Below are 27086 nucleotides of genomic sequence, written 5' to 3'. Positions count from 1 at the left end.
TCATCCCAAGCCAACTGGCAGATCTCCAGTGACTCCTCTCCTCTCTCCCCAGGGCAGCATGTACATCTCATGGAAAAAAAAACAGTGATGAATATTGTGCAATTTCTCTAGCTAAATTATGAAAATGATGTAAAGGGTCTTAAAAGGACACAGTGCTTTTGGTAGCGGACATTGCCATAATAGGTAGCATCATCCCAGAGCGTCCAGACAGCCATTCCCTCAGTGACAGCGGTTCTGGATCCTGCCACTCCCCAGCTATTCTGGGGCAGCCAGCTGATGGTGAGGGCCCTCAGAGGTGCCCCCAAGTGTGCGTGTTTTAGGAAGAAGCTAACATGTGTGTCAATATGATAGTTTACATTAAAGCCCATTTATAGACGATGGTAATCCTCACAGCCCAGCTGTTTGGTGGCAAATGCTGCTACCCTGGCTTTAGATAGAAAGGAATCGAGACACCTATTTGTCAGGGGCCCCAGACTGTCTGGGGGAAAACGAACTGTCTCCTCACGTTGCCTGGTGCATGGCTCTGAACCCGCTGTGCTTAGGGCCATGGCTGTATGTGCCTTCCTTGGGAACAGCCTCTCTGGAGCCCAGCTCCCACCTGCTGTGGGTGTGACAAGAGTCACAGCTCAGGAGGGTGAGGCCCCAAAGCCCTCTTCCCCAAGTGGGCCATAGCAGCTTCTCCTGTTTTGGGGGTAAGGCCCAGTGAACAGCTGCCATCTTAGGTTGGACTCTGAAGTCCTTCCTGACTTGAAATTCTTCTGTCTTCTCAGAGAGGCAATTAATATTTGTTGAGTGAATGCATCACCATGGGGTAGGGAGGGTAGGCTGTGCATGCAGCCCTCAGCTAATCAGAAAACCCTCCAGAGAGGCAACTGTTAGGCATTATTACCTTGGCTCTCCATGGGGTGTAACTCCTGGAGACAAGAATACCTCCATTTACTGGGCACTTGCATTGTGCCAAGCACTGTGCTAACTACATGTATTAACCATCTCCGCCTCACAAATAATCCTGTGAGGAAGGTATGATTATCCTTTTTTGTTTGTTTTTGTTTTAAATAGATGATGCAGTCAGGTTCGTACAAGTTAAGTAGCAGCCTGCTCTAGGACAGGAAGAAAGTAACAGAGCTGAGTGTTGAAGTTTTGGAGACCTAATAAATCCTTGTCCAAGTTCTGAACAACTGAGAGACACAAGAGTTAAGCAGGTGAGGATTAAAAATATCACCTTGAGAGGCGCCTGGCTGGCTCAGTTGGTGGAGAGTGTGACTCTTGATCTCAGGGTTGTGAGTTTGAGCCCCTTGTTGGGTACAGAGATTTCTTTTAAAAAAAAAAAGTCTTTTAAAAAATGCCTTAAAACATTAAAAAAAATCACCTTGAGTACCTAAGAAGTGTGTCAGAAAATGTATTGTAGGAACAGTTTATTAATGTCTCATTCCTGAAACAGCCCAACTCACCCTCTCCCTGGCCCAGCCAATGATGTAGACCTGCCTCTGGGTTCTCCTCTGTAAGCTTACCTCTGAGGAGCTAAGAAGGTGCTCTCTCAGTGACAGGTGGATCCCAAAGAGAAGAACAAAGGGCTGAGCCAGCCTGAGGTCTCCTCCTACCCCTCAAAATTACCTTAAGTCAGCCTCCCCTTCAGGGAGCACATGAGAGGTAATATCCTAAAGGAAGTCTCTGGCCATGGAAACACAAATACAAGGTTACCCCACACCAGGATTCAAACCCAGGTCTTCTGCAGTCTATTAGGGCATTTCTTCCACAGGGTAGGAATCCAGACCCTAGAATTCTAGAGATCATGGCACACCCTCACCTCATGATGCAGAGTCTGGGGTCCAGTGGGCTTCAGAGCCTCAACCAGGGTCAGCTCTTTTTATCCTCTTGTCTACCTCGTATCATTTTCTCTCTCTGCCTCACAAACATCATTGAGACACTGGGGACAGACAGGTATGCCACATTACACAATGTGAGCTGCCCTAGCTTACCTTGTAAGCAGAACCATATGTAAATCTCCTCCATTCCTTGGGCACCATGGAAGTCAGTCTCATGCTCCTGAGCAAAACAGTGGGGAACATTTGGATCCTGAAATGGGTGGGATCTCCGTTCTTATTAATGGTTCCAAGCTCTCAGATTCCTTCTCCAAGCCTCTTCTCTTCTCACACTTTAGTCCCTTTTTCTGGAAGACATTTATCCATATCTGATGAAAGCTCCTTCTTACTCCCCCTCTTTCCCCCTCCCTGGGTCTGGACCATATACCCATTTCCCAGCAGTTTGATAAAGTAGAAAGAAGAAAGGCAGGTCTGGGCTCTTCCACTTATTGTGTGACATTGGACAGGTTGTTTAACTTTTCAGCCTCAGTTTTCCTACACATAAAGCAAAATTCTTAAAGAATTTTTTAAATTTTATTTTAAAGAGATCTAGGGGGTAGAGGGGCGGAGGGAGGGAGGGAGGGAGAGAGAGAGAGAGAGAGAGAGAGAGAGAGAGAGAGAATCCTAAGCAGACTCAACGCTCAGCGCACAGCCTGACATGAGGCTTGATCCCACAACCCTGGGATCATGCTCTGAGCCAAAACCAAGAGTCAGACACTCAACCAACTCAGCCACCCAGGCGCCCCAAGCAAAATTCTTAAACCTATCTCATAGGCAGTGAGAAGGTCAGTCCAGCGAATACATATAAATATGATAGCATGGTGTCTGGCTCAGTACATGCTCCATAAGTGTTAGTTTCTTTTGTGAGGGGAAGGGGGGGATTTGCTTACTTTAGTTGACTTATTCACTCATCAAATACTGGGAGTCTTCCATGTGCCAAATTGGGTAGAACAATGCCTATCTCCCAGGATTATATATAAATAAATAATGTTTGCAACACTCTTAGTTTTGTGCTTGACGTGTCGAGGCAGGTATTGACTACATGGAAGTCACTATCATGATTATCAGCCCACTAAGTGAAGAGCTCTGCTTCTGTCCTGTGCATTTAGAGTGGAGCTACTGGGGTTATTCATGAAGCCTGCTCAGAAGTGTATCAGCATCCATAGAGAATTCCTCAAAATACACCTTTCTCTTCCCCACCCACCCTCAGCCATAACCACTGCACTAATGACTTGCTGGAGGCAGTCGAACTAGGAGTGGTGCTGCCAGTCCCCGAGGTCCAGAATAATGCCCAGGTTTCCCTCTCACGAAGGGTGATGGTGACGGAAATCAACATTCACATCCAAACCCGTGATCAGCCCACCAGAAAGGACTGTAGCCTGAAGTTAAGGACACATGCCCTGCACGGCAAAGCATTTGGCCCCTCTTTTCCTTACCTAGAACTCATTTTCTGGCACTTCACATCCATTTTCAGCAGTCCAGGGCCACTGTGTCACTTCCTACCAAGGGCAGCTGGGACTTTTTCCAACAACACTGGTTCAAAGAGCATCGGACCCAAGGAATTACCATGTGCTTCACTGTAAGTCTCTTTTCACAAGTCAGAGTAACCATGAAGCAACCCCTTAATGTCCTTCGTACCTTCTCATCATGGCATGCTCTAACCACACTCAGGAAATATGCTGAGGGAGATGGCCCGTGTTTTTAACTTTGGTTTATGAAAATTACCTTTGAAGTTAGCAAAATGCAGTTTCCTCATAAGTAAGCAGGTGACACATGAAAATACTGCTCTGAACAGCACCTGATATGGGGCTGTGGCAGCTGCAGACAGACTATGTTCTTCTCATCCACAAGCTTGTGTCTGCTGCGGGTGCCACGCTTGCTGGGCCACCGAGGCTGGCCCTGCCGTCATCTGTGATTCAGGGCCAGGAGTGGGGCTGAGTTGGGGAAGGCGGTTCAGAATGGAAGATGGAACTTAGTTCTCAGCATTACCCTAAGTGCTTAAGAAATGTAAACGTTATTTAACCCATCCTGTAGGTGACGGGGATTAAGGAGCACATTTGTTGTGATGAGCACCGGCTGTTCTAAGGAAGTGTAGAATCACTATATTGTACACCTGAAACTAATATTACATTGTATATTAACTGGGATTTAAATAAAATTTTTTAAAAATGTAAGATGATAGATTAAGTTTCAACATTTCCCAAATTCATTTAGCATGGGAAATGAAATTAATCCATGAAGTAGCTCCTACCCCAAATCTAATCTTCCCCATGATGGGAAGCGGTTTCTTCATGTCATTTCTCTCTATCTGAGACTGCTTCTGGAACAGCTATTGTCAAAAGGCTCAGACCGCCCACCTCGGAACTTGTGCCTTCCCCTCCATACCCTTCTAAGCAAGACCGTGACTGTGAGGACATTCCTCTCCTGTCATCCCCCAGTCGTCTTTGTCCTCGACATTGAGACTAGTTTGGGAGGAAGGAGTGATTGGTGGCCAGGGACTAAAGGATGTATTTGTAGACAACAACCTGAAAGATGCGCATCATAGTGGTTGAGGAAATAAAGGCCCCTTCGATGCCCCAGTCACTGATTCATGTTCTGCTGCAGGCTGGAATCTGACAGTGCTTTGGGCCCCCCGGCTTCCATGTGTCATCCTTGCCTGACTTCATATGGGTGTGAATCTCAATCACAAAGTCAGGTGTGTAGAAAATACTGTATCGTGTCTCTTAACCTAATTTCTGATTTGAGCTCCATTACACTGGACTGGAAGTAAATTTCAGCTGTTACTCTTGGGCTATCCCCCCATGGGCTTTTAGGAGATTTCAGGTGTCCCCAAGTATTAGTACACATGGGTTGCCCTTAGACATCCACCTTTCCTCTTCATGGCATCCCATCTTCAGGCTGTGTTTTGGGGAGCAGGAATCTTTTGCAAGTCTCTCAATGGTCCTGTCTGCCTGGATGCGTAGTGGTCAGATAACCAACCTTCCTGCTTTGTGTGAGACGGTTCAGGTTTTAGCCCTGAAAGCCTGTGTCTCTGGAAGCCCTTCGCTCCTGGCAAACCCAGACTCTAGGAGTGAGCACTTCCTGTTAGAGTCTTGCCTCTTCTTCATGCTCTGCTGAGAAAAAGGAGACCTAGTGTCCCGGGTCAGGACCCACAGATCTCTTTTCCCTCTTTCCTTCAGCCCAGGGGAGTCTCTTCTTCTAATCTAGGGGTGGAAGAAGACCTACATGCTCACCTATGGCTCCGAGACGTTTAGTTCATATCGAGAATCCCCTTCCTTCACCTTCTCCACTGGTAGGTAAGAGCTAAAGAGCTTAAAATTTTGGAAAGCAAAAGCTAGTAAGAGTTGCCAACTGGGTGTCCTCATGCCCCCAGCCCTCAATTGCCCCCTAATCTCACATAAGGGAAAGAGTGCACAGCCTGAGTCCTTCTGGAGTGGGGGACGTGGAGAAGAGGAAAAGGAGAAAGTACACAGGGAAAAGAAACAGGCCAAGAGAGCAGAGGAAGAGGAAGCCGCCACACCTGTATTTGCGGTCGCTGGACACTCCTTCCATTTACAGTGTCATCTCTATAGATGGTTGAGGAGCAAGGTCTGAAACTAGAAGGGGAAACAAGGGATCTGGGTTCAGTTTGCTTCCTTATCTAGGTGGGGCTAGACGGTTCCTAAAAGTTTTGGCAGGTGGATCCAGGCTTTGACAGTTCGTCGAGTGGGTTCCTCTTCACCCTCCTTTTGCCTTTTACAGAAAGCCTCAGTTGGCGTCGGGCTGGGGCGGGGCAGCGAGGAGCATTTGCTATACTTGCATTCATCCGGGCAGTGAGACAGCTGAGGCCAAATGCCTTCATCAGGACGCATCTCAGTGGGGGCAGGGAAAGGCACTCGGGGTCTGTCTGCTGTGCCTATGTCTTGCCTCCATCAAGGTGGCAACGAAGAAGCTTGGTGAGGTCCCAAGAACACGAGGCTGCTGACCTGGCTCAGTGCCCTGCCCCTAGCCCCGACCTTGTCTGTGGATGGAAGGGTGATTGAATACGAGGGTCTGAACTTTCTCAGTACCAGCCCTGGCTTCATGCCGCCCTCACACAGCTTTTAGCATCTGCTAAGACTAGCAGGGAGGCAATAAAGAAAGCAGAAATTCTGGCTCAAAAGAGCTACCCTTTCTCGTTAGAGCTGCACTACTTTCTTGTTAGAGCTGCACTAACCAACACCTCAGGCTGACTTCCAGGGAAACTGCTTTCTGAGAAGTGGCCATGGACAGAGGATGCTAATGTGGAAGGGCTGATAGTCTTTCGAAGCTTCAGAAGGAAAAGATCTGTAATTACAGTCAGTGTCTTTAAGCAAATGCATTTTTCTTAAGAGTTTTTGTGCTGCAAGCTGGGCCGAGCTATGGTACAAACCAGTAATCATTCTCTGCAAGCAGTGACCTTTCCATTGAGCACCAGGCTCTCTGTCACCAGGCCTTTCCGTGCAGGTCAGTCTTTGCCTTAGCAGCCCCAAGCCCACCAAAAACGTGTTCGTGAAGGGACAGACACTTGACTTAAAATTATCTGCCCAAACTGTGCAGTATATAAAAACATGTAAACATTCCCATTTCCGCACTCTGTGTCCTCTTGGCGTTTCCACGGTCCTGCGCTTCAGATCAGAGATGCGTGACATTCTTTTATGGTTCTAGAGAACCAGTCTTCTAAAGTCTATAGATAATAGCCATTTATTGAGTTTTTACGGTATGCCAGGCACCATGGTAGACATTCTACATGCAGTCTGACTTTATCCTCTCGGGGATGCTCCGTATCAGGTGGTGTTACCCTCTTTGTACAAACGAGAAAGCTGAGGCCTACCCAGAGGTTGAAGAGCTTATCTAGGGTGATGGCACTACGATGTGGTGATCCGTAGGACTGCAGTTCTGTACCTTAGGGGCTTCATGGTGCTTCCTGGAGTTGCTTGTCAAGGAGAAGGGTGAAGGGGAGGGGAAACCAGTGGTCTCCACTAACAGGGACAGCCCATCTATTTAATCTCTTATCTACTAAAGCCTGAAGTCAAAAAAACAGAACGAGCATTTCCCATTTCATGGATCCACAAGTTGCATCTTGCCTTATGGAAGATCAAGCCTCCCTTCTGCCTTAGTCATTCCCTCCACTGAATATGCACGGGTCAAAGGAGATAAATGGACAGGAGAGCCCTTTGTGATGGTCAAGGGCATACTGGACCAAGGCAGCACTTCCTTCAAAGCTCTGTATCCTGGACACGCCTCATCAATTTTAATGAAATTGTTGTTCTGGTGGGTTTGCTTTGCAGAGTGCCAATGACAGGTCAGGTTCAGCAAGATGCGGGTGCCTGATTTGGCTTTTTCTGGATTTGTGGGAAGAAGGGGCATTGCCTGTGAAGACCTAATCCATGTTTGTCACCTATGTCTGGTCACTCGACCTGTTGAGATTTCCATTTCCTCATCAGTAAAAGAAGAGGGTGTTCCTGGGTGATGTCTGGGGTGCCTTTTAATCCTAACATTCTACCGAAAGAACAAAGGTAACAAACATCTGAGTTTGGGTTTTGTGTGAAGAAATATTATTTAGAAAACATTCTTGGGTTGCCAAAAGCAAACCTTTATCATTCAACAATCGTTAGCTTCACAGAGAGAGTTGGGTCTCTGGAAGAGCATCTGGGCAGAAGGAACAGCATTAGAGGGATCGGGAGGGGCCCTGCAGACACTGTAAAGAATAACAATGAAACTCACTAAAATCAGGAGGTGGGACAACGTGTGCAGGGGACTCTCATCTTCCTTTTTTTTTTTTTTTTAGAAATTACTCTCTGGGGAGTCAGAATCTCCTTTAAACCTCTATCTTTATTCTTTTTTTTTTTTTAATTATTGAAGTCTGGTTGACACATGGTGTTATATTAGTTTCAAGTGTACCCCATAGTGATTGCACAGCTTTGTGGTATCCTGTGCTCCCACAAGTGCAATTACTATCTGACACCACACACCCTATTACAGTACCATTGACTCTATTCCCTATGCTGTGCCTTTCATCCCCAGGACTTAGTCATTCCCTAACTGAAGTCTGTGTCTCCCACTCCCCCTCACCCATTTTGCCCCCCTCCCCCTCTGGCAACCGTCAGTTCTCTGTATTTTCGGTCTGTTTCTGCTCTTTGTTTTGTTTTTTAGATTCCATATATAAGTGAAATCATATGCATTTCTTTGTTTGACTTATTTCACTCAGCATAGTACCCTCTAGGTCCATCCATATCACAAATGGAAAGGATTGCATTATTTTTTTTTTATAACTGAGTAACATTTCATGATGTATATATGCTACACCTCCTTTACCCATTTATCTGTTGATGAACACTTGGATTGCTTCTGTGTCTTGGCTATTATAAATAATGCTGCAGTAAACATAGGGGCACATCGATCTCTCCAAATTAGTGTTTTCGTCTTCTTTAGGTGAATATGTAATAGTGGAATAACTGGATAATGTGGCATTTCTGTTTTTGATTTTTTGAGAAACCTCCATACTGTTTTCCACAGTGGCTGCACCAATTTATGTTCCTTCCCACCACCAGTACACAAAGGTTCTTTTTTCTTCACATCCTTGCCAATACTTATTTCTTGTCTTTTTGATTCCAGCCATTCTGACAGGGGTGAGGTGATACCTCATTGTGGTTTTGATTTGTATTTCCCTGATGACGAGTGTTGTTGAGCATCTTTTCACGTGTCTGTTGGCCATGTGGATGTCTTTGGAAAAATGTGTATTCAGGTCCTCTGCCCATTTTTTAATTGAGTGATTTGGTTTTTTGTGTGTGTTGACTTAGTATAAGTTCTTTATATATTTTGAATACTAACCCCCTACTATAGATACAGCATTTGCAAATATCTTCTCCCATTCAGTAGGTTTCCTTTTGTTGTTGATAGTTTCCTTTGCTGTGCAAAAGCTTTTTATTTTTCGTGTAGTCTCAATAGATTATGTTTGCTTTTTGTTTCCCTTACCTTCAGAGACATGTCTAGAAACTTGTTGCCGAGGCCGATGTCAAAGAGATTACTGCCTCTTTCTGCTAGGAGTTTTATGGTTTCAGGTCTCACATTTAGGTCTTTAATCCATTTTGAGTTTAGCTTTGTGTGTAAGAAAATGCTACAGTTTCACTCTTTTGCACAGAACTCTCTAGTTTTCCCAGCACCATTTATTGAAAAGTCTGTCTTTTCCCAGTTAAATATTGTTGCCTCCTTTGTTGTAGATGAATTGACCATATAAGTGTGGGTTATTTCTGGGCTCTCTGTTCTTTCCGTGTGTCTATTTTGTGCTGTACCATACTGATTTTATTATTATAGCTTTGTCGTGTATATTGAAATCTAGAATTGTGATACCTCCAGCTTTGTTCTTTCTCAAGATTGCTTTGGCTATTTGGGGTCTCTTGTGGTTCCACGGACATTTTAGTATTATATGTTCTAGTTCTGTGAAAAATATTATTGGTATTTTAGTAGGGATTGTATTGAATTTGTAGGTCGCTTTGGGCAGTATGGACATTTTAACAATATTGATTCCTCCATTCCATGGTTGTGGTATGTCTTTCCATTTGTTTCTGTGTCTACAGTTTTTTTCATCAGTGTTTTATAATTTTCTAAAATCAGGTCTTTCACTTCCTCAACTAAGTTTATTCTTAGATATTTTATTTATTTTGGTACAAGTGTAAATGGAATTGTTTTCTTAATTTCTCTTTCTGCTACTTTGTTATTAGTATATAGAAACGAAACAGATTTCTGTATACTAATTTTGTATACTGATTTTGTATACCTGAAACTTTACTGAATTTATTTATTCTACTAGTTTTTTGGTGGAGTCTTAAAGGCTTTCTGTGTACAGTATTATGTCATCTGCAAATAGTGACAGTTTACTTCTTCCTTACTAATTTGGATGCCTTTTCTTTTTCTTGTCTGTTTGCTGTCGCTAGGACTTACTTCCAGTCCTTTGTGGTTTTTTCCCCAGTACTTTATTGAAAGAAGTGGTAAGAGTGGACATCCCTGTCTTGTTCCTGATTTTAGAGGGGAAGCTGTCAGTTTTTCACCATCAAGTATGCTACTAGCTGTGGGTTTTCATATATGGCTCTTATTAGGTTGAGGTATATTCCCTCTAAACCCATTTTCTTTTTTGTTGTTGTTGTTTTAAATTTTTAACAATTTTTTAATATGAAATTTATTGTCAAATTGGTTTCCATACAACACCCAGAGCTCATCTCAACAGGTGCCCTCCTCCATGCCCATCACCCACTTTCCCCTCCTTTCCACCCCCCCCCCCATCAACCCTCAGTCTATTCTCAGTTTTTAAGGGTCTCTTATGGTCTAAACCCATTTTAGATGAGAGTTTTTATCATGAACAAATGTTGAATTTTGTCAAATACTTTTTCTGCATCTATTGAGATGATCATGTTTTTTTTTTTAATCTTGATGTTGTTAATGTAGTGTATGATATTGATTGATTTGTGGATATTTGAACCATCATTATAACCCTGGAATAAACCCCACTTGGTTGTGATAAATGATCCTTTTAAGTATTGTTGAATGCAGTTTGCTATTATTTTGTTGATCATTTTTTGTTCAACAGGGATCTTGGCCTGTGGTTTTCTTTTTGTGTGTGGTATCTTTGTCTGGTTTTGGTATCAGGGTAATGCTGGCCTCATAGGACTTATCTGAGAGCTTTCCTTCCTCTTATTTTTTGGAACACTTTGAGAAGAATTGGTATTAACTCATCTTTAAATGTTTGGTGGAATTCACCTGTGATTCCATCTGGTCCTGGATTTTTGTTTGTTGGTGGTTTTTGATTAGCAATTCAATTGTGTTATTATTAATTGATCTTATCAGATCTTCTGGTTTTTTCCTGATTCACTTTTGGAAGATTGCATGTTTCTAGGAATTTATCCATTTCTTCTAGGTTGTCTAATTTGTTGGTTTGTAATTTTTCATGGTAGTCTCTTAAAACCCTTTGTATTTCTGTGGCATCATCTCTTTTATTTCTGATTTTATCTATTTGGATCATCTTTTTTTCATGATGAGTCTGGCTAAAAGTTTATCAATTTTATCTTTTCAAAGAACCAGCTCTTGGTTTCATTGGTTTTTTCTATTTTTTTAAATCTCTATTTTATTTGATATGATGTTTATTATTTCCTTCCTTCTACTAACTTTGGGTTTTGTTCTTTTTCTAGTTCCTTTAGAACTAGAACCTGTAAGGTTTGGTTGGGGTTTTTTTGAGATTTTTCTTGTTTCTTGAGGTCGGCCTATATCACTATGAACTTCCCTGTTAGAACTGTTACTGATGTATCCCAGAGATTTTGGACTGTTGTGTTTTCATTTTTATTTGTCTTTACATATTTTTAATGTTTTGGGGTGGGGTTTTTTGTTTGTTTTGTTTTTTGTTTTTGTTTTGTTTTATTTTGGTTTTTTTTTGAGAGAGAAAGAGACAGAACACAAGCTGCGGAGGGGCAGAGAGAGAGGGAGACAGAATCTGAAGCAGGTTCCAGGCTCTGAGGTGTCAGCACAGAAACTGATACAGGGCTTGAACTCCCAAACTACTAGATTATAGCCTGAGCTGAAGTTGGACGCTTCACCAACTGAGCCACCCAGGCACCCCGTCTTAATATATTTTTAAATTTCCTCTTTGACTTCTTCATTGACTCATTGGTTGTTTAGTAGCATGTTGTTTAGCCTCCATGTGTTTGTGTTTTTTCCAGTTTTTTTCTTGTAATTGATTTCTAATTTCATACTGTTGTAGTCCAAAAAGATGCATGATATGATTTCAGTCTTTTTAAATCTGTGGAGATTGGTTTGGTGGCCTAACGTGTGATCTGTCCTAGAGAATGTTCCACGTATACTTGAAAAGAATATGTATTCTGTTGGTTTTGGATGGAATATTCTGTATATATCTCTTAAGTCCATCTGGTTTACTGTGTCAATCACAGTTTCCTTAATGATTTTCTGCCTGAATATCTATCCACTGATGTAAGTGGGGTGTTAAAGTCACTACTATTATCGTATTACTGTCAGTTTCTCCCTTTATGTCTATTAATATCTGCTTTGTATGTCTAGGTGCTCCGACACTGAATACATAGATAGTCATGATTGTTAAATCCTCCTGTTGGATTGATCCCTTTATCATTATGTAATGCCCTTTTTCATTTCTTGTTACAGCCCGTGTTTTAAAGTCTATTTTGTCTGATACAAGTATTGCTATCCTAGTTTTTCTTTTTTTTTTTTCCTCTTCCATTTGCATGGCAGATCTTTTCCTATCCTTTCACTTTGAGTCTGTATATGTCTAGGTCTGAACTGAGTCTCTTATAGGCAGTATATAGATAAGTCTTAGTTTTTAATCCATTGTGCCACCCTATGACTTTTGATTAGAACAATTAGACCACTTACATTTAAACTTCTTATTGACTTGTTGCCATTTTGTTGTTTTTGTAGTTCTTCTCTGTTTCTTTTTCTCTGACTCTCATTATGATTGATGACTTTCATTAGTGTTACGTGTGGTTTTCTTTCTCTTTATTTTGTGTGTATCTATTATAGGGTTTGTAGTTACCATGAAGTTCATATATAATATCCTAAGTATAAAGCAGTCTATACTAAGTTGATGGTCACTTAAGTTCAAACACATTCTAAAAGAACTTTTTTTTTCTCCTCCCCAATATTTTATGTATATGTTGTCCTATTTTACATCTTTTTGTTTTGTGAGTCCTCTTACTAATTTCTTTAGGTATAATTGATTATACCACTTTTGTCTTATAACTTTCATGTTAGCTTTATAAATGATTGCTCTACTCCATTTACTATATGTTTGCTTTTTTAAAAAGTGTTCATTTTGAGAGAGAAAAATCTGAGTGGGGGAAGGGCAGAGAGAGAGGGAGAGAGAATCCCAAGCAGGCTCCATACTCAGGGTAGAGCCAGACATGGGGCTTGATCTCACAATTGTAAGATCATGGGGGCACCTGGGTGGCTCAGTTGGTTGAGCTTCCGACTTTGGCTCAGGTCATGATCTCACAGCCTGTGAGTTCAAGCCCCACGTCCGGCTCTGTGCTGACAGCTGAGAGCCTGGAGCCTGTTTCAGATTCTGTGTCTCCCTCTCTCTCTGACCTTCCCCCGTTCATGCTTTGTCTCTCGGTGTCTCAAAAATAAATAAACATTAAAAAAAATAAAAAACAAAAAAACAAAAACCAATTGTAAGATCATGACCTGAGCTGAAACAAGAGTCAGACACTTAACTGACTGAGCCATCCAGATGCCCCTGTTTGTTTTTACCAGTGAAACTTTTTCCTTTTGTAACTGTCTTACTTCTAGCTATGGCCTTTTGTCCTCCACTTAAAGGAGTTCCTTCAATGTTTCTTGTAAGGCCAGTTGTGTGGTGATTAACTCATTTAACTTTTCTTTGTCTGGAAAACTCTCTATTTCTCCTTCACTTTTGAATGATAACCTTACTGAGTAGAGTATTCTTGGTTGTAAGTTTTTTTCCTTCCAGCTCTTTGAATATATCATGCCACTCCCTTCTAGCATGCATAGTTTTTGCTAAACATCAATTGATAGTCTTATGGGTTTCTCTTGTGTGTTACTAATTGCTTCTCTATTGCTGTTTTTAAAATTCTCTCTTTATCCTTAACTTTTGACAATTATGTGTCATGGTGTGGATCTCCCTGGGTTCTTCTTGTTTGGAACTCTCTGTGCTTCCTGGATGTTTGTTTTCTACCCCAGGTTAGGGAAGTAGTCAGCCATTATATCTTCAAATAAGTTTTCTGCCCCTTTCTATCTCTTGTCTCCTTCTGGGACCCCTATACTGTTTATTTACTTGAAGTTGTCCAAGAGATTCCTTAGTCTGTCCTCATTTTTAATATTCTTTTTCCTTTTTGCTATTCAGGTTGGACGCCTCCCACTCTAATCTGTCTTCCAGATCACTGACCATTCTTCCATATCTTCTAATCTACTGTTGATACCCTCTAGTGTGTTTTTTACTTCAGTTATCATATTTTTCAACTCTGATTGGTTCTTTTTTATGTTTTCCATCTTTTTGTTGAAGTTTTTACTGAGTTCTTCCACTCTTCTCTCCAGTCTGGTGAGCGTCTTTATGACCATTACTTTGAACTCTTTATCAGGTAGATTGATTATCTCCATTTTATTTAGTTCTTTTTCTGAGTTTTTTTTTCCCCCTTTCATTTGGAGCATGTTCGTCTGTCTCCTCAGTTTGCTTGACTTTCTATTTGTGTTTCTGTGAATTAGGCAGAACAGCTACTTCTCCTAAACTTGAAAGAATGGTCTTGTGTATGGTGATCCCCTGGGGTGAAAGACCACCCATCTTTCACCACCAGTGTTGCCTAAACTTAAGATACAGTGTTAAATAAACAAATAAAAGCAGTAAGTGATCTTTTAACATTTTTTTTTCTTTTAACATTTTTAATGCTGAGTTTAGAAAGATTCTTTTAGAAACCTAAGGCTAATTTATGAAGATACATTTGCCTAAAATTCAAATATTCCTTTACTTCCAGTTTAGTTTCATTTTCTTCTGGTGAAGTGAAATTAACATTAGTATTTTTATTTAAAATAACATAGGGAAGGGTGCCTGATTGGCTCAGTCAGTGGAGCATGTGACTCTTGATCTCAGGGTTGTGAGTTTGAACCCCATGTTGAGCATGGAGATTACTTAAAAATAAAATCTTTAGGGGTGCCTGGGTGGCTCAGTCAGTTAAGCATCTGATTTCAGTTCAGTTCATGATCTCACAGTTTGTGGGTTCAAACCCTGCATCAGGTTCTGTGTTGACAGAACAGAGCCTGGAGCTTGCTTTGGATTCTTTGTCTCCTTCTTTGTCTGTCTCTCCACTGCTCGTTTGCTCTCTCTCTCGCTCTCTTGCTGTCTCTCTGTCTTTCTCGCTCTCTCAAATAAACATTAAAAAAAATTAAAATCTTTAAAAAGAAATAAACAAATAGAAATAAAATAACACATGGAGTGTTCCATTTTATAACATATGTTTGCCCATCCGCTCTTCCTTCCTTTTGTCTGGTATACTTGCAGAGAAATGTTGGGGTACGGTCCACATGATGTTAGCAATGGTTATTTCTGAGGAGTGGGACCAGAGTGATTGCCTTGCTTTCTTTTTAAAAAAATTTTTTTTAATATTTATTTTTGAGAGAGAGACACACAGAGTGTGAGCAGGGAAGGGGCAGAGAGAGAGGGAGACACAGAATCCGAAGCAGGCTCCAGGCTCCGAGCTGTCAGCACAGAGCCTGACATGGGGCTCGAACCCACGAACCGTGCAATCATGACCTGAGCTGAAGTCGGACGCTTAACCGACTGAGCCACCCAGGCGCCCCTCCTTGCTTTGTCTCTCTGTTGCTTAATTTTTTAATAACGGGCATAGAATAATAAAGCCATTATTCTAAAAATGAGCAAAGAGCAAATAAATTTAAAAAGAACAAACCAGACAGCACTGCCATGGCTCTACAGGCAGCACAGTTCTCAGCATAGGTACGGTCCTTTTTCCATCCACCTCCCACCTGGCCCCCACCCTGGAGGAGACTGGAAGATTTCCCCTGCTCACCATCTCACTGGGCTTTTACAGCTAGTGACTTCTGAACTCCTGAATGGCTCTGAAGGGTGGCTGCAAGGCCCTGGAAGGCCCAGAGGCTATTTGTGTGTACACCTCACTGGGCATGCGTTCCTGCCAAAAACAGAGCTCAAGATGAAACAGACTTGGGATGCTTCCTGCAAGTTTTACTGTAATCCCAAGGAAGGATGCTTGGATGGATGGGGATGTATCTGGGCTCAGGTTTCACTGTATTTCTTTTAGTTTTGAGGGAAGCGTGAATACCAGGGTTATTTATTCACCATCCAGTCTCTCAAGTTTGTTTTAGTAGTTCTTGTTGAATTTTGAGTTGATAAATATCAGAACTTTATGAGGAAGGCATGCCAGAATTAAATCTGGCTATTCATGGCATGTTGTTTGCCACATGCCTTCCTGCCTATGCGGAGGGAAACTCTGTTTACCTTTTTGAAGAGTCAGTAGAACCTCAGGTTCACATCTTCTCCAGAAAAAGAAGGAACCACTTCAGTTTAGTGGGGGGACAAACGGCTGCCCTTAGCTGAGGAAGGACACAGGGCTGAACTGTGCTGGCTTCAGTTTTGACTTAAGGAGCAAAAATGTTCCTTCTGCCAAAGGTGCGATTAACGTTCTTGGACAACTCTCAGAGTAAATTATGGAGGTAACCCAGCTTTTCTGTCACCTAAAAGTATACTTCAGTCTCTTTCATTTTTCTTCAGTGATTAGCATTTTCTGTAAAAGGGGGATAATAGTACCCGTGGTGATGACTTCAGTGAATGGTCATAAACCGATGAGATTACATAACATGATAATAGGAGGGTGACATAAAGTAGAGGGCAAACATAAAGCATTTTTAACACAGAACTTAAGAGCAGGCAGACGCCTTTTACAAGCTGTGGAACAGGGCAACTGAGAAGTGACATTACTTGGTGGTGGCCACGCGGCCAGTCTTTGGAGGCAATGTGATTGGAACCCAGCCTCTTTCCACTGAGCCTTCCTGCCCCATCCTTACCCCGTCTTCACGATACATCTCATGAGAGCACCACTTTGTTATTTGGAGACTTCTGGAAGGAAAAGCACAAAGAATAGCTCACAGTAAATGTTTTCCTGAATGAGTCAGAGATCTACTACGTGGGAGTGATGCAACATGGGTTGCATGTGCAAGCCCCAGGGGCGTGCTGCCTCACCTCTCTGTGCTGTAGTTTCCTCAACAACCTTATCATCCAGCTGGGGTTTGCAGACGAGTAAATGAGGTAATGCATTCAGGGGAATATAGAATAAGAACAGGGGTTGGCACATTGTGTGTATTCCATGAATACTTGCCATTATTACTATTTATTATTATTAATTTGCACACAGAAGTTTCACTTGTGTGAAACTTTGCCTGCTGACAGCAAAAGAAAGAAAGAAAAAGACCGCAGAAACAAATTAGGAAACTGCCATCAGGACTATGGCAAACCATTTGGGATATATTGCTAAGGTGCGTCTTGATGTGGGGTGCAGGGGAGCCGAGAACCTTGGGAAGAATCCTACAAGTATTACGATTCCTAATAATCTTGTTTCCTCCCCAGAGAAGGGCTCCTTTTCCCTGGGCCTGGCCCCTGGCTTGTGACTGCTAAGTACCAGCGTGCTCAGTGGATGGATGATTGCACCGTATTTATGCATAATTTAAGCAGAGCCCAGTAGACACTGTGGAGGTACTTAGGGCTCCCCAAAGGCTTAGGTGAGAGGAGGTACGGGGCTTGGTAGCTAAATAGGAGACAGTGATGAGGGGAGAGCTGCCCTGGGAGAGCTTCCAGAAGCACAGGCTGAAAATGACAGGACTCCTGAAACTTTCTGTCTCTTCCCTTGCTCCACAGGATGGCATTTCAGCCTCACTGAGGTCCAGCTCAGGACTCCTCCAGACCCATTTCCCACCACAATCTCTTCTGGGCACTTCGGTCTCATTCACTGCCTCCTGCTGCTGCCTCAGCCCCTGCCTATCCCAGTTTTCTGCAGGGAACAGTCAACTTCACCAGCTATGCGCCACTTCTGTGAGCTCTTCCTCGCTGCTCCCCTCCCGCCTGCTCCTTCCTCCCCGCCACCCCCAGCCTGTGCTTCTCCTCCATGTTGCTTTCACATTCGTTCCTGAGTTAGAATTCATTGTTCACCAGTCCTCACTGCCATGCAGGACGTTCCTTGTCTGTGTCCTTCCCCACACCCTCCCCACCTGCTTGTGACAGTCCTTGAAAGCTGGAAAGCTAATCAAACCACATCTAGAGGGGTCTCTAATCCCAGGCAAGGGAGTGAGAATGGAGATGTAATATTGAGGAGCTCCCATCGTCGAGTTGGAAATCTTTCTTTTCCGTTTGATTTCAAGACGCAGAAGTATCCACTTGTTTGGTGGCACTAAAGAAACGTGCACACTTAATGTTGTCTGGTAACAAATTAGGAGCCTGAAACCACTACCTCTTGTCTTGCTTAAAGATTAGCCTTCTGGGGTGCCTGGGTGGCTCAGTCGGTTAAGCGTCCGACTTCAGCTCAGGTCACAATCTCACGGTCCGTGAGTTCGAGCCCCGCGTCGGGCTCTGGGCTGATGGCTCAGAGCCTGGAGCCTGCTTCCAATTCTGTGTCTCCCTCTCTCTCTGCCCCTCACCCATTCATGCTCTGTTTCTCTCTGTCTCGAAAATAAATGCTAAAAAAAAAAATCACAATAAAGATTAGCCTTCAGGATTTCCTGATTAACACTCACAACCCACAAAACATGTTAACCCGGTCCTTATAATATCCAGTCCTTTCCACACATTGTTAGGGTCTGCAAATTGGCTTAGCTCGTTCTCCCCAAGTTCCGTCAGCCCAGGCAAATACAAATGCTCTGAGTGAGGACTCACCACCTCGAATATTTAGGGCAGTCCATCTTCCAGCTGCCTGACAAGAAAGCAGCATCTACTGAGAGTAAATATAAATTAGCTAATGCTGAAACTGCAGGAATTTTCAGTCCATATCCTGTGTCTCGAGTGATGCTTCCCTCCTCCAGCTATTCATTCAGACATTAATTCTAGGTCTCTCTGTTGCACTCAGGGTTGAACCTTGTGGTAAAATACTAGTGGTGTAGTAACTGCAGGAAGGCATATCTAATTTCCCCGTCAGAGTGGTTTTAATGCTCTCTTTCAGTGGGCATGAAACATGAAAGAAAAGATCAATGGTTATAGGCCCCCAAAAATCTGCAGAGTCAACACATGTGCGAGAAATTACCATTTTAACCTTGAATCATTTTAGCCAAGAAGCAGAATCTATTTTTACTGCTTATGACCAGTAGTGCTGAACTGACCATGGGATGTTGATCTGAAGGGAAAGGAAGGCCTCGTGAAAACTGTAGTCCCCGCTGTAAATTGGGAAGTACACGGAGAACCCCAGTTTAGAGGCCGGAAGTGGTGGGCTGGTGAGCTGGGGACAGAGCCTCACGGCAAAGAAAGACCGGGCTGGGCCCTGGAATGTGGTCTGGGAAGCCAGGCCTGCCCTTCCTGGATCTCTGAGAGTGTGAGGGATCAAAGCCCAGGGATAAAGAAACCCTGGGCCCTTTCCACACCTCCTCAGGGCTGAAAGAGAGGCCTGTGTTTCCCAGTTGTAAATGAGGTCATCCTTGGCGAGGTCTGGATGATAATAGCTCCCCTTTACTACGAGCTTTCTGTGTGCTAGGCGCTTTGCTGACTGCTTTATAGGGAATATGTTCTTTAATCCTCCCGACGCCCCCTTGCAGTAGGTGCTATAACTCACTTATAGATGAGGAAATGGAAGTCGGAGAGAGGTTAAATCACTTGCCCAAGACTGACAGCCGGTGGGTGGCAGAACTGGGATTTGAACCCAGAGACTGCCTGGCTTACCTTAACCACCATGCTTTTAAATAGCACTTTGTCCTAATGAAAACTGATTGTGTAATGTCCGGAAAGTTAGAATTAAAAAAAAAAAAAAAAACATTTACCAGGGGATCTGGAGAAATGCCCTTGGTCTTGGTTTCTGGTCTCTAAAAGAAGAATTATGTTATTCTTTATCCACCTACCACACAAAAGTATTTTCAGGATAATGAGTTGGTCATCAGGGCTCATAGAATCTTAGATGACTGAAGATGCTAAGCAAAGAGCAAATGAGTTTCCACCTCCGTACTCAAGACATAAGTCCCCAAACTGGGGCCGGTTTTAGTTCAGTTTAGTTTTTTTTTAATATTTACTTATTTTGAGAGAGAGAGGGCATGCCTGTGCATGCATGTGTGCAAGGGCACAAGCAGGGGCATAAGTGGGGAAAGGGACAGAAAGAAAGGAGGAGAGAGAATCCCAAGCAGGCTCCACACTGTCAGCACAGAGCCTGGCATGGGGCTTGATGCCATAAACCATGAGATCATGACCTGAGCCGAAATCAGGAGTCAGACACAACCAACTGAGCCACCCAGGTGCCCCTGGGGTCAGCTTTCTGCAAAACCAGTTTGGGATTTTAAAAGCAAATTTTATGTTCCATCCAAGTCAGAAACCAAAAGTTCTTTGTGGAACACCATTAAGGCATTTCTACAGGGAAGTCATCTGACATCTGACTGAGAATATCCCCTCTGAGGCAAGCAGGGTACCCTTTGGGGGGAGGTGGGTACCCAGCCTTTTGTCTTTGAAAACCAGACTTTGATCTCTAGTTGGCCTTGGTCAAGAGGGAGTTTGGTAAATTCTACCCCTTTATTCTACGTGTCCTCTATCACTTACTCTGATTAAGAGCTGTACCACTGGGAGATGGGTTACTGCAATAGACTCCAAATTGGTTTCCCTACAGTGTTTTTGAATGGGCATAGGAAAAGATTAATTTGTATATCAGGAGATAAAAAAAAAAAACTTGCATCTTTTTCCTAAGCTGAAAGAAATTACAAAACCCCAACAGGTGGTATTACGGTGTATTTTTCCAGGGAAGTTACAAATTCTGAGTTGTAAACTGCAGTGCAAATAGCATTTGTAAAGGTTTCAAGGGAAATATAAGAAATAGATGGTTTTGAAATTTTCATATGGTCATAAGAAGAAGGTATTTTGGAAAAAGATCCAGGAAATCTTCCCTTGTGAACATAAACACCACAAACACATACTTGTCCTTTTTGATTTAGTTATCTCGTTTTTGAAATTTATCCTTAAGAAATTATCCAAAATCCATTGGGTGCCTGGGTGGTTCAGTTGGTTGAGCTCGGGTCATGATCTCACAGTTTGTGAGTTCGAGCCCTGTGTTGGGCTCTATGCTGAGAGCTCAGAGCCTGGAGCCTGCTTGGGATTCTGTGTCTCCCTCTCTCTCTGCCCCTCCCCTGCTCACGCTGTCTCTCTCTCTCTCTCTCTGTCTGTCTCTTTCTCAAAAATACATAAACATTAAAAAAAAATGATCCAGGGGCGCCTGGGTGGCGCAGTCGGTTAAGCGTCCGACTTCAGCCAGGTCACGATCTCACGGTCCGTGAGTTCGAGCCCCGCATCGGGCCCTGGGCTGATGGCTCAGAGCCTGGAGCCTGTTTCCGATTCTGTGTCTCCCTCTCTCTGCCCCTCCCCCGTTCATGCTCTGTCTCTCTCTGTCTCAAAAATAAATAAACATTAAAAAAAAAAAAAAATTAAAAAAAAAATGATCCAAAATCCAGAAATTAAGATGTCCATTGCATAGTTTTTATAATAGCAAAATATTTAAAATAGTCTATATATGCCCTGTCTACACACACACACACACCTGACAGAATGTGTATTTATTAAAAATTAAAATTATAAAAGCCATGGAGCAACAAGAAAATGCTCATGATATAAAGGAAGAAGATACGTAAAGTGATACTGTGCCACGAAAATTATATATTTTTTCATTTCTAGGATTTCTATTTGATTTGCTTTTGACTCTGTCTCTTCACTTTTCATACCAAGCTCCTCCTTCCTTCTGGTCACTATTCTTTCCATTGTCTTAGCACCTTTATTTATTTATTTTTTTTTTAAGATTTTATTTTTGGGGCGCCTGGGTGGCTTGGTCAGTTAAGCGTCCGACTTCGGCTCATGGCCCGTGAGTTCAAGCCCCGCGTCGGGCTCTGTGCTGACCGCTCAGAACCTGCAGCCTGTTTCAGATTCTGTGTCTCCCTCTCTCTCTGACCCTCCCCTGCTCATGCTCTGTCTCTCTCTGTCTCAAAAATAAATAAATGTTAAAAAAAAAATTTAAAAAAAAAGATTTTATTTTTAAAGTAGCCCTCTGGGTGGCTCAGTCATTTAAGCATCTGACTGCGGCTCAAGTCATGATCTCACGGTTCGTGGGTTTGAGCCCCGCGTCAGGCTCTGTGCTAACAGCTCAGAGCATGGAGCCTGCTTCTGATTCTCTGTCTCCCTCTCACTCTGCCCCTCCCCTGCTCACACTCTGTGTCTTTCTCTCTCTCTCTGTCAAAAAATAAACATAAAAAAAGGAAAAAAATATTTTGTTTTTAAAGTAATCTCTACACCAAACGTGGGGCCCAAATTTACAACTTCGAGATCAAGAATTGCATGCTCTCATGCTCTACCCACTGAGCCAGCCAGGTGCCCCCCAACCCCATTGTCTTAGCATCTTAAACGCACTTTCTTGAATATTTCAGATTTTTTTTCAGGGTACTGATTCTCTTGTTTGTTGTGGTGTTCTTTTCCTTGGGCCTGGGCCATCTGAAATTTTCTTATGAGCATTACTTCACTGTCTTCAAGGGTGGTTGTCTGTGGGACTCCATCATTCCCTGGCCTACGAGGATGTGGTTTTGCTTGGCCCCTGCCTAGACTCTAGTAATTTCAATGGCCCCAGGCAGATAGTGTATTTCTGTACCACTTTCCCAGGATAGTTGGTTGAGTCTGAATTTATGCTGAGAGTTCAGTTCCCTAACAAGGGCCTGAATATTGTCTTTTACCCCTAAGGGATTAAGTTTCCAGCCCCAACCTCTAAAGCCTTTACTGATTTCCTGCCCGTTGAGCCTGTGGGTTCATGTCTCATTAATTGCTAGGGTCTGCTTTGTTTCTAGCACCTAAACTTCCTTCCCTGCCCTCAAACTCTGCCGTTCATTAAAAAAGTTTCTGCTTTACCTATCATTTCCAGGCTTGTAGAGCGATGTCCCATCCACACCGTATTGACCAGAAATACTTATTTTTCCATTTACTGCAACTATGTGAAAATATATGTGAATATAACCAGAGACCAGAAGGTGACTTTGAAACTGAAATGATTTATTATGGGTAGAGATGGTGGGTTTATAGCAACCATTTTTCTCTATTTTGCAACTATTCTGTATTGTCATGATATTGTCTCTAAAACAATATAAGAAGCATCATCTTTTTCACCATTGTCTTTTGTTTCAGAATGCGTATGCTGCAACTGCCATTAATGGGACAGATTTTTGTACATCAGCAAAAGATGCGCTCAAACTCTTATCCAAGAATTCAAGTCATTTCACATCTGTTAACTGCTTTGGAGACTTCATAATTTTTCTAGGAAAGGTGAGATGTCCTCACTAAAATAATAAATAGAGAAACTTGGGATCCAGACGTTAAGCCACAGAGCTAGACTTGAAAGAGAACGAACGTTTCTTGAGTGCTTGCTCTATAGTGGATGCTGTGCCTTATTCTCTCATTTAATCCTTAGTCCTGTGAGGTAACTTATTTTGCAGATGGGAAAACTAAGGCTTAATAACTTGTCCAGGATCGCACAATGGGTAGAGTCAGGATTTGCATCCTAACCCTTCTCTCTCGGCAATGATCAGTTCTCTAGACCATTCTGGCTCCCACTTTTTCATAGCTAAAATGAAAATGCTACTAGCCTCATTAAATGGATATATTTTGGGGGGCTTCTGTCATAAAACATATGGAAATAGTACTGAAACCTAATGAAATGTCTGGATTATTTAAAGGCATTAAGTCCATAAATACAAAGGCAGGTTGTTAACGTCCCAAGTGGAGTCAGAGGTACATTTCCACTGTCATCTGAATAGCATTTTTCAAGGAATTGTGGGTAGTCTTATGTGCAGTGCAGTGAACGAGCATCTTAGAGCTCCATCTCACGTGTAAAGGACAAGGCCTGAACTTGGGGTCTTTAACAACTCCAGACCTCAGGCTGGACCAAAGATAACACGTGTCCTTTCTAGGTTAACTAAAATATGGATGCAACTGGTATGATAGCCTCTAACTGACCATGCTTCAAGCTGAAGGTTCTTTACACTGGACCACATGGTGTGTCCCTTTGCTTGTGATTGTCACCCACGGGGCCTAATTCTGCACACCTGTTTGCCTGATCCCACTTCCACTTGATTGCCTGCCCTTCGAATCCCTGACCCCAGACCTCCTGACCTTCCTGCCACGTCTGTGCTATTCCAAGCTAGACATCCTGGCTCCTTCCAACCATTCCTTCTCAAGGACGTGAATGCTGAGGCCTTCAGTGGTACCCCAAAGTGAACAAGATCTTGGTCTCCAGTTGTGACCTGGCCACAGCCAAATGTGAGGACTCCTGGCTCATTTAGCATTTTGTGCCTCCGTGGTGTTTGGTAAATGTCTCTGGTGTATTAAGTAACAAGTTATAACATGCATGGATTTCACAGGTGTGTGTGTTAGTTGCACATATATTTTAAGACTCAGATGGGCCCCCAGAGATTTTTCATGCAACGGTGGCTCAAACTGACTATGCCTTTCAAGACAGCCTAAATCATCTAAGTTGCAGTTGTTTTTAAATGGATAATATTGCCTATGTTAGTTTGGTAAGATGTTCTCTAATAACTGCTTCCAAAAATTTTAGAATGAGGTTTCATCTTTATAACAGAATTATCTTTCATTTTAGGTAATAATTCATTTTCCTGTATTTCCCACAAGGAACACGTAATTGCTAATAAGCTTCTAGTGAGCATGTAACAACCAGTGATTCTTTGTTTTTGAATGAAGTCCCATTCAGACATTCATGTCCATCTTTGTGGGTATCCGAGGGCAACGGGGATTCCAGATGGACTCCATACTCCATTTTATTTGTTTAAGAATTAGGTATAAAAAAAATTTTTTTTAATATAAAAAGGAACATCATGGTCTGTAATCATGTTGCTGGAAATATAATTAAATATGGCAAAAGCCTGGATTAATCCTATTATCTCCCCACACCAGCACTGGAAAGCCCTTCCAGTAATCCCTAGGGTAAAAACAATCACATATTAAATTACAGTATATCCACCCAGTGGATTGTTGCACTGTTATTTAAAAATGGCACTTATTAAAAAGTATTAAATGAAGGCACGCCCAGGTGGCTTAGTTGGTTGAGCGTCCAACTCTTGATTTTGGTTCAGGTCATGATCTCACAGTTCGTGAGATTGAGCCCTGCGTCAGGATTCTCTCTCCCTCTGTCTCTCTGCCTCTGACCAGCCTGTGTGCACACACATGCATGCACGCACGCTCTCAAAATCAATCAACAACAACAAAAGTATTAAATGAAGATACTTATGGGAGTGGCACGTGAAAAAACTTAATATTTTCAGCTATCATTACATCTATATAAATACAAAAACTAGGCACAGATAAAAAATGTAAATACATCTACTCTCTTATCCTTACTCTGAATTAACTGGGTCGTCTTGTGGTATCATAGCTCCTTTTTTTCTTAATTTCATTGGACCACATTTTTTGACAAGCCTTCTTTACAACAGGGCACCCACATATGCATGTATATGAAACTACTACTTGTAAATGACAGAAAGCATTTCTCAAATATTCTGGCCAATTTATAAAGGTTCTCAGGGAAGTCTTGTTTTGCCAGGTGTTGGTGATGTGTCTCACTGTTTTTGGAGGACTGATGGCATTTAACTACAATCGTGCCCTCCAGGTGTGGGCAGTCCCTCTGCTGCTGGTTGCTTTTTTTGCCTACTTCGTAGCCCATAGTTTCTTATCTGTGTTTGAAACTGTGCTGGATGCACTCTTCCTGTGTTTTGCTGTTGATCTGGAAACAAATGATGGATCGTCGGAAAAGCCCTACTTTATGGACCAAGAGTTTTTGGTAAGCAGACATCTCACTTCCTGCTGCAGTCTCTATCCTCAAAATCTCAAAAAGTGTTGAAGGCTCACACGTAAAGGAGGCTTGTACCTAGCCTCGTTTGTTCTTCCAGAGGGCTCTGTGTGCTTCTGCCACTGGCCTGAATGTCTAGAGTGAGATTTGGGTTCTGTTTTCTGAGGCTGAACCCACTTCCCTTATTGGAAACTCTCCCTGGAGAGAAGTGAAGCTGAACAATTAATACGGACCAGATGACCTTGGGCAGGTGTTCTGGACAGAGCAGTCCAAGTCCCTTTGGTCCTGTTGGCGGGGTCCGGCTTTTTGGGTGGTCTGGAGGTTTAGCGGTTGATCTTTCTCTAAAGCATTTTTGCCTCCTCAAGCGTCACAACGGACCCTTTGTGTTTTAGGGGGCACACACATCACCATCTGTGCCAGTATTGACAGATCTGAGGTTCTCAGGCCTTTTATTAACTGAGGCCCCACCGATGCAGGAAAAGCCACACCCTGTCAAGTCCCTTACAGCTTCTATCTGGAAATAGCAGGCAGCTGTTCCCAACACAGTCGTTGCTTATTTGTCTTATCAGGAGTAGACAGGGATATTTTAACAACTGAATGAAGTCTCTTGGTTGTCTGGGTCAAGTGAGTTTTAGTACTTTTATTCTGTTGTCATAAAACTTAGGTGTTAAAGCCCATTTGCTCTTTTTAAGATTTTATTTATTTTTAAATTATTTAGTGTTTATTTTTTGGGAGAGAGAGTGCAAGTAGGGGAGAGGCAGAGAGAGAGACACAGAATCTGAAGCAGGCTCCAGGCTCTGAGCTGTCAGCACAGAGCCCGACGCGGGGCTCGAACTCACAAACCGTGAGATCATGACCTGGGCTGAAGTGGGACACTTAACCGACAGAGCCACCCAGCTGCCCCGTTAAGATTTTATTTTTAAGTACACTCTGTACCCAACATGGGCTCGAACCCACAACCCTGAGATCAAGAGTCTCATGCTCCACCGACTGAGCCAGCCAGGCGCCCCTAGCCCCTTTGCTTTTAAACAGCATTCAGAGCACTCCTTGGCTCAGCCAGGCAGTGAGGTTTAACAAGCACATCTATGGTTTTACAATCAAATAGATTCTCCACCTCCTCCAGAGAAAACCTAAAAATACAATAGCACTTTATTTGTATCTAGCCTAAAGAAATTCTTCCCGACGATGGTAGGAAGCTAACCGAGGCTTCTTTCTCTGATTTATACTTTTCTGATTACAAATCCACTTGGGAATCTACCCCCTAAAAAACTTGAATTCAACAGGGAAAACTTTAAGGATTAAATTCCCCTAAATGATATGGTCAAATAAATAGTTGCGGTTGGTGCAGATAGCTAACACTGGTCTAACTCATTCTTTTATTTTTCAGAGTTTTGTAAAAAGGATCAACAAGTTAAAAGACACGAGGGCACAGGGGGAGGAGAACTCACTAAGGAACGAGGAGGGAACAGAACTCCAGCCCGTTGTGTGATAGGTGCCCATTAGAGTGTTGCCCCTGGAAAGTGTCCTTCTTCTAAGAGCCATTCACAGAATAAATGGTAAGGCCGATAGACCCTATTCTTCACTGTCTTTGTCCTTATTGTTTGGCCATTATAATACCAGAACCATGAAAGTATATCCTATTCCAGATTCAGTAGTTCCTTAT

The 27086-nt window shown here is 42.7% G+C and overlaps 1 protein-coding gene across 8 annotated transcripts in view; it reads left to right on the top strand.

Annotated features, from left to right (window-relative positions):
- The window catches only part of SLC44A3 (solute carrier family 44 member 3), a 116681-nt gene that overhangs the window by 79116 nt on the left and 10479 nt on the right, over positions 1-27086 (top strand). For 5 of the 8 annotated variants that reach the window (XR_007154598.1, XR_007154599.1, XR_007154597.1 and 2 more), the window contains exons 13-15: positions 22750-22887; positions 25178-25414; positions 26811-26979. Coding sequence is in view for 1 of the 8 variants with exons in the window: in XM_047869641.1 (XP_047725597.1) it covers positions 22750-22887; positions 25178-25414; positions 26811-26912 (477 nt within the window). In the remaining 7 variants the exon portion in view is untranslated. Of the gene's footprint in view, positions 1-22749; positions 22888-25177; positions 25415-26810; positions 26999-27086 lie in introns of those variants that run through there. The other 3 variants (XR_007154601.1, XM_047869641.1, XR_007154602.1) reach the window with 3 other exon arrangements.

This window comes from Prionailurus viverrinus, chromosome C1, assembly GCF_022837055.1.
Source record: "Prionailurus viverrinus isolate Anna chromosome C1, UM_Priviv_1.0, whole genome shotgun sequence".
NCBI classification, from domain to species: Eukaryota; Metazoa; Chordata; class Mammalia; order Carnivora; family Felidae; genus Prionailurus; species Prionailurus viverrinus.
This window is presented reverse-complemented; position numbering and strand designations above follow the sequence as displayed.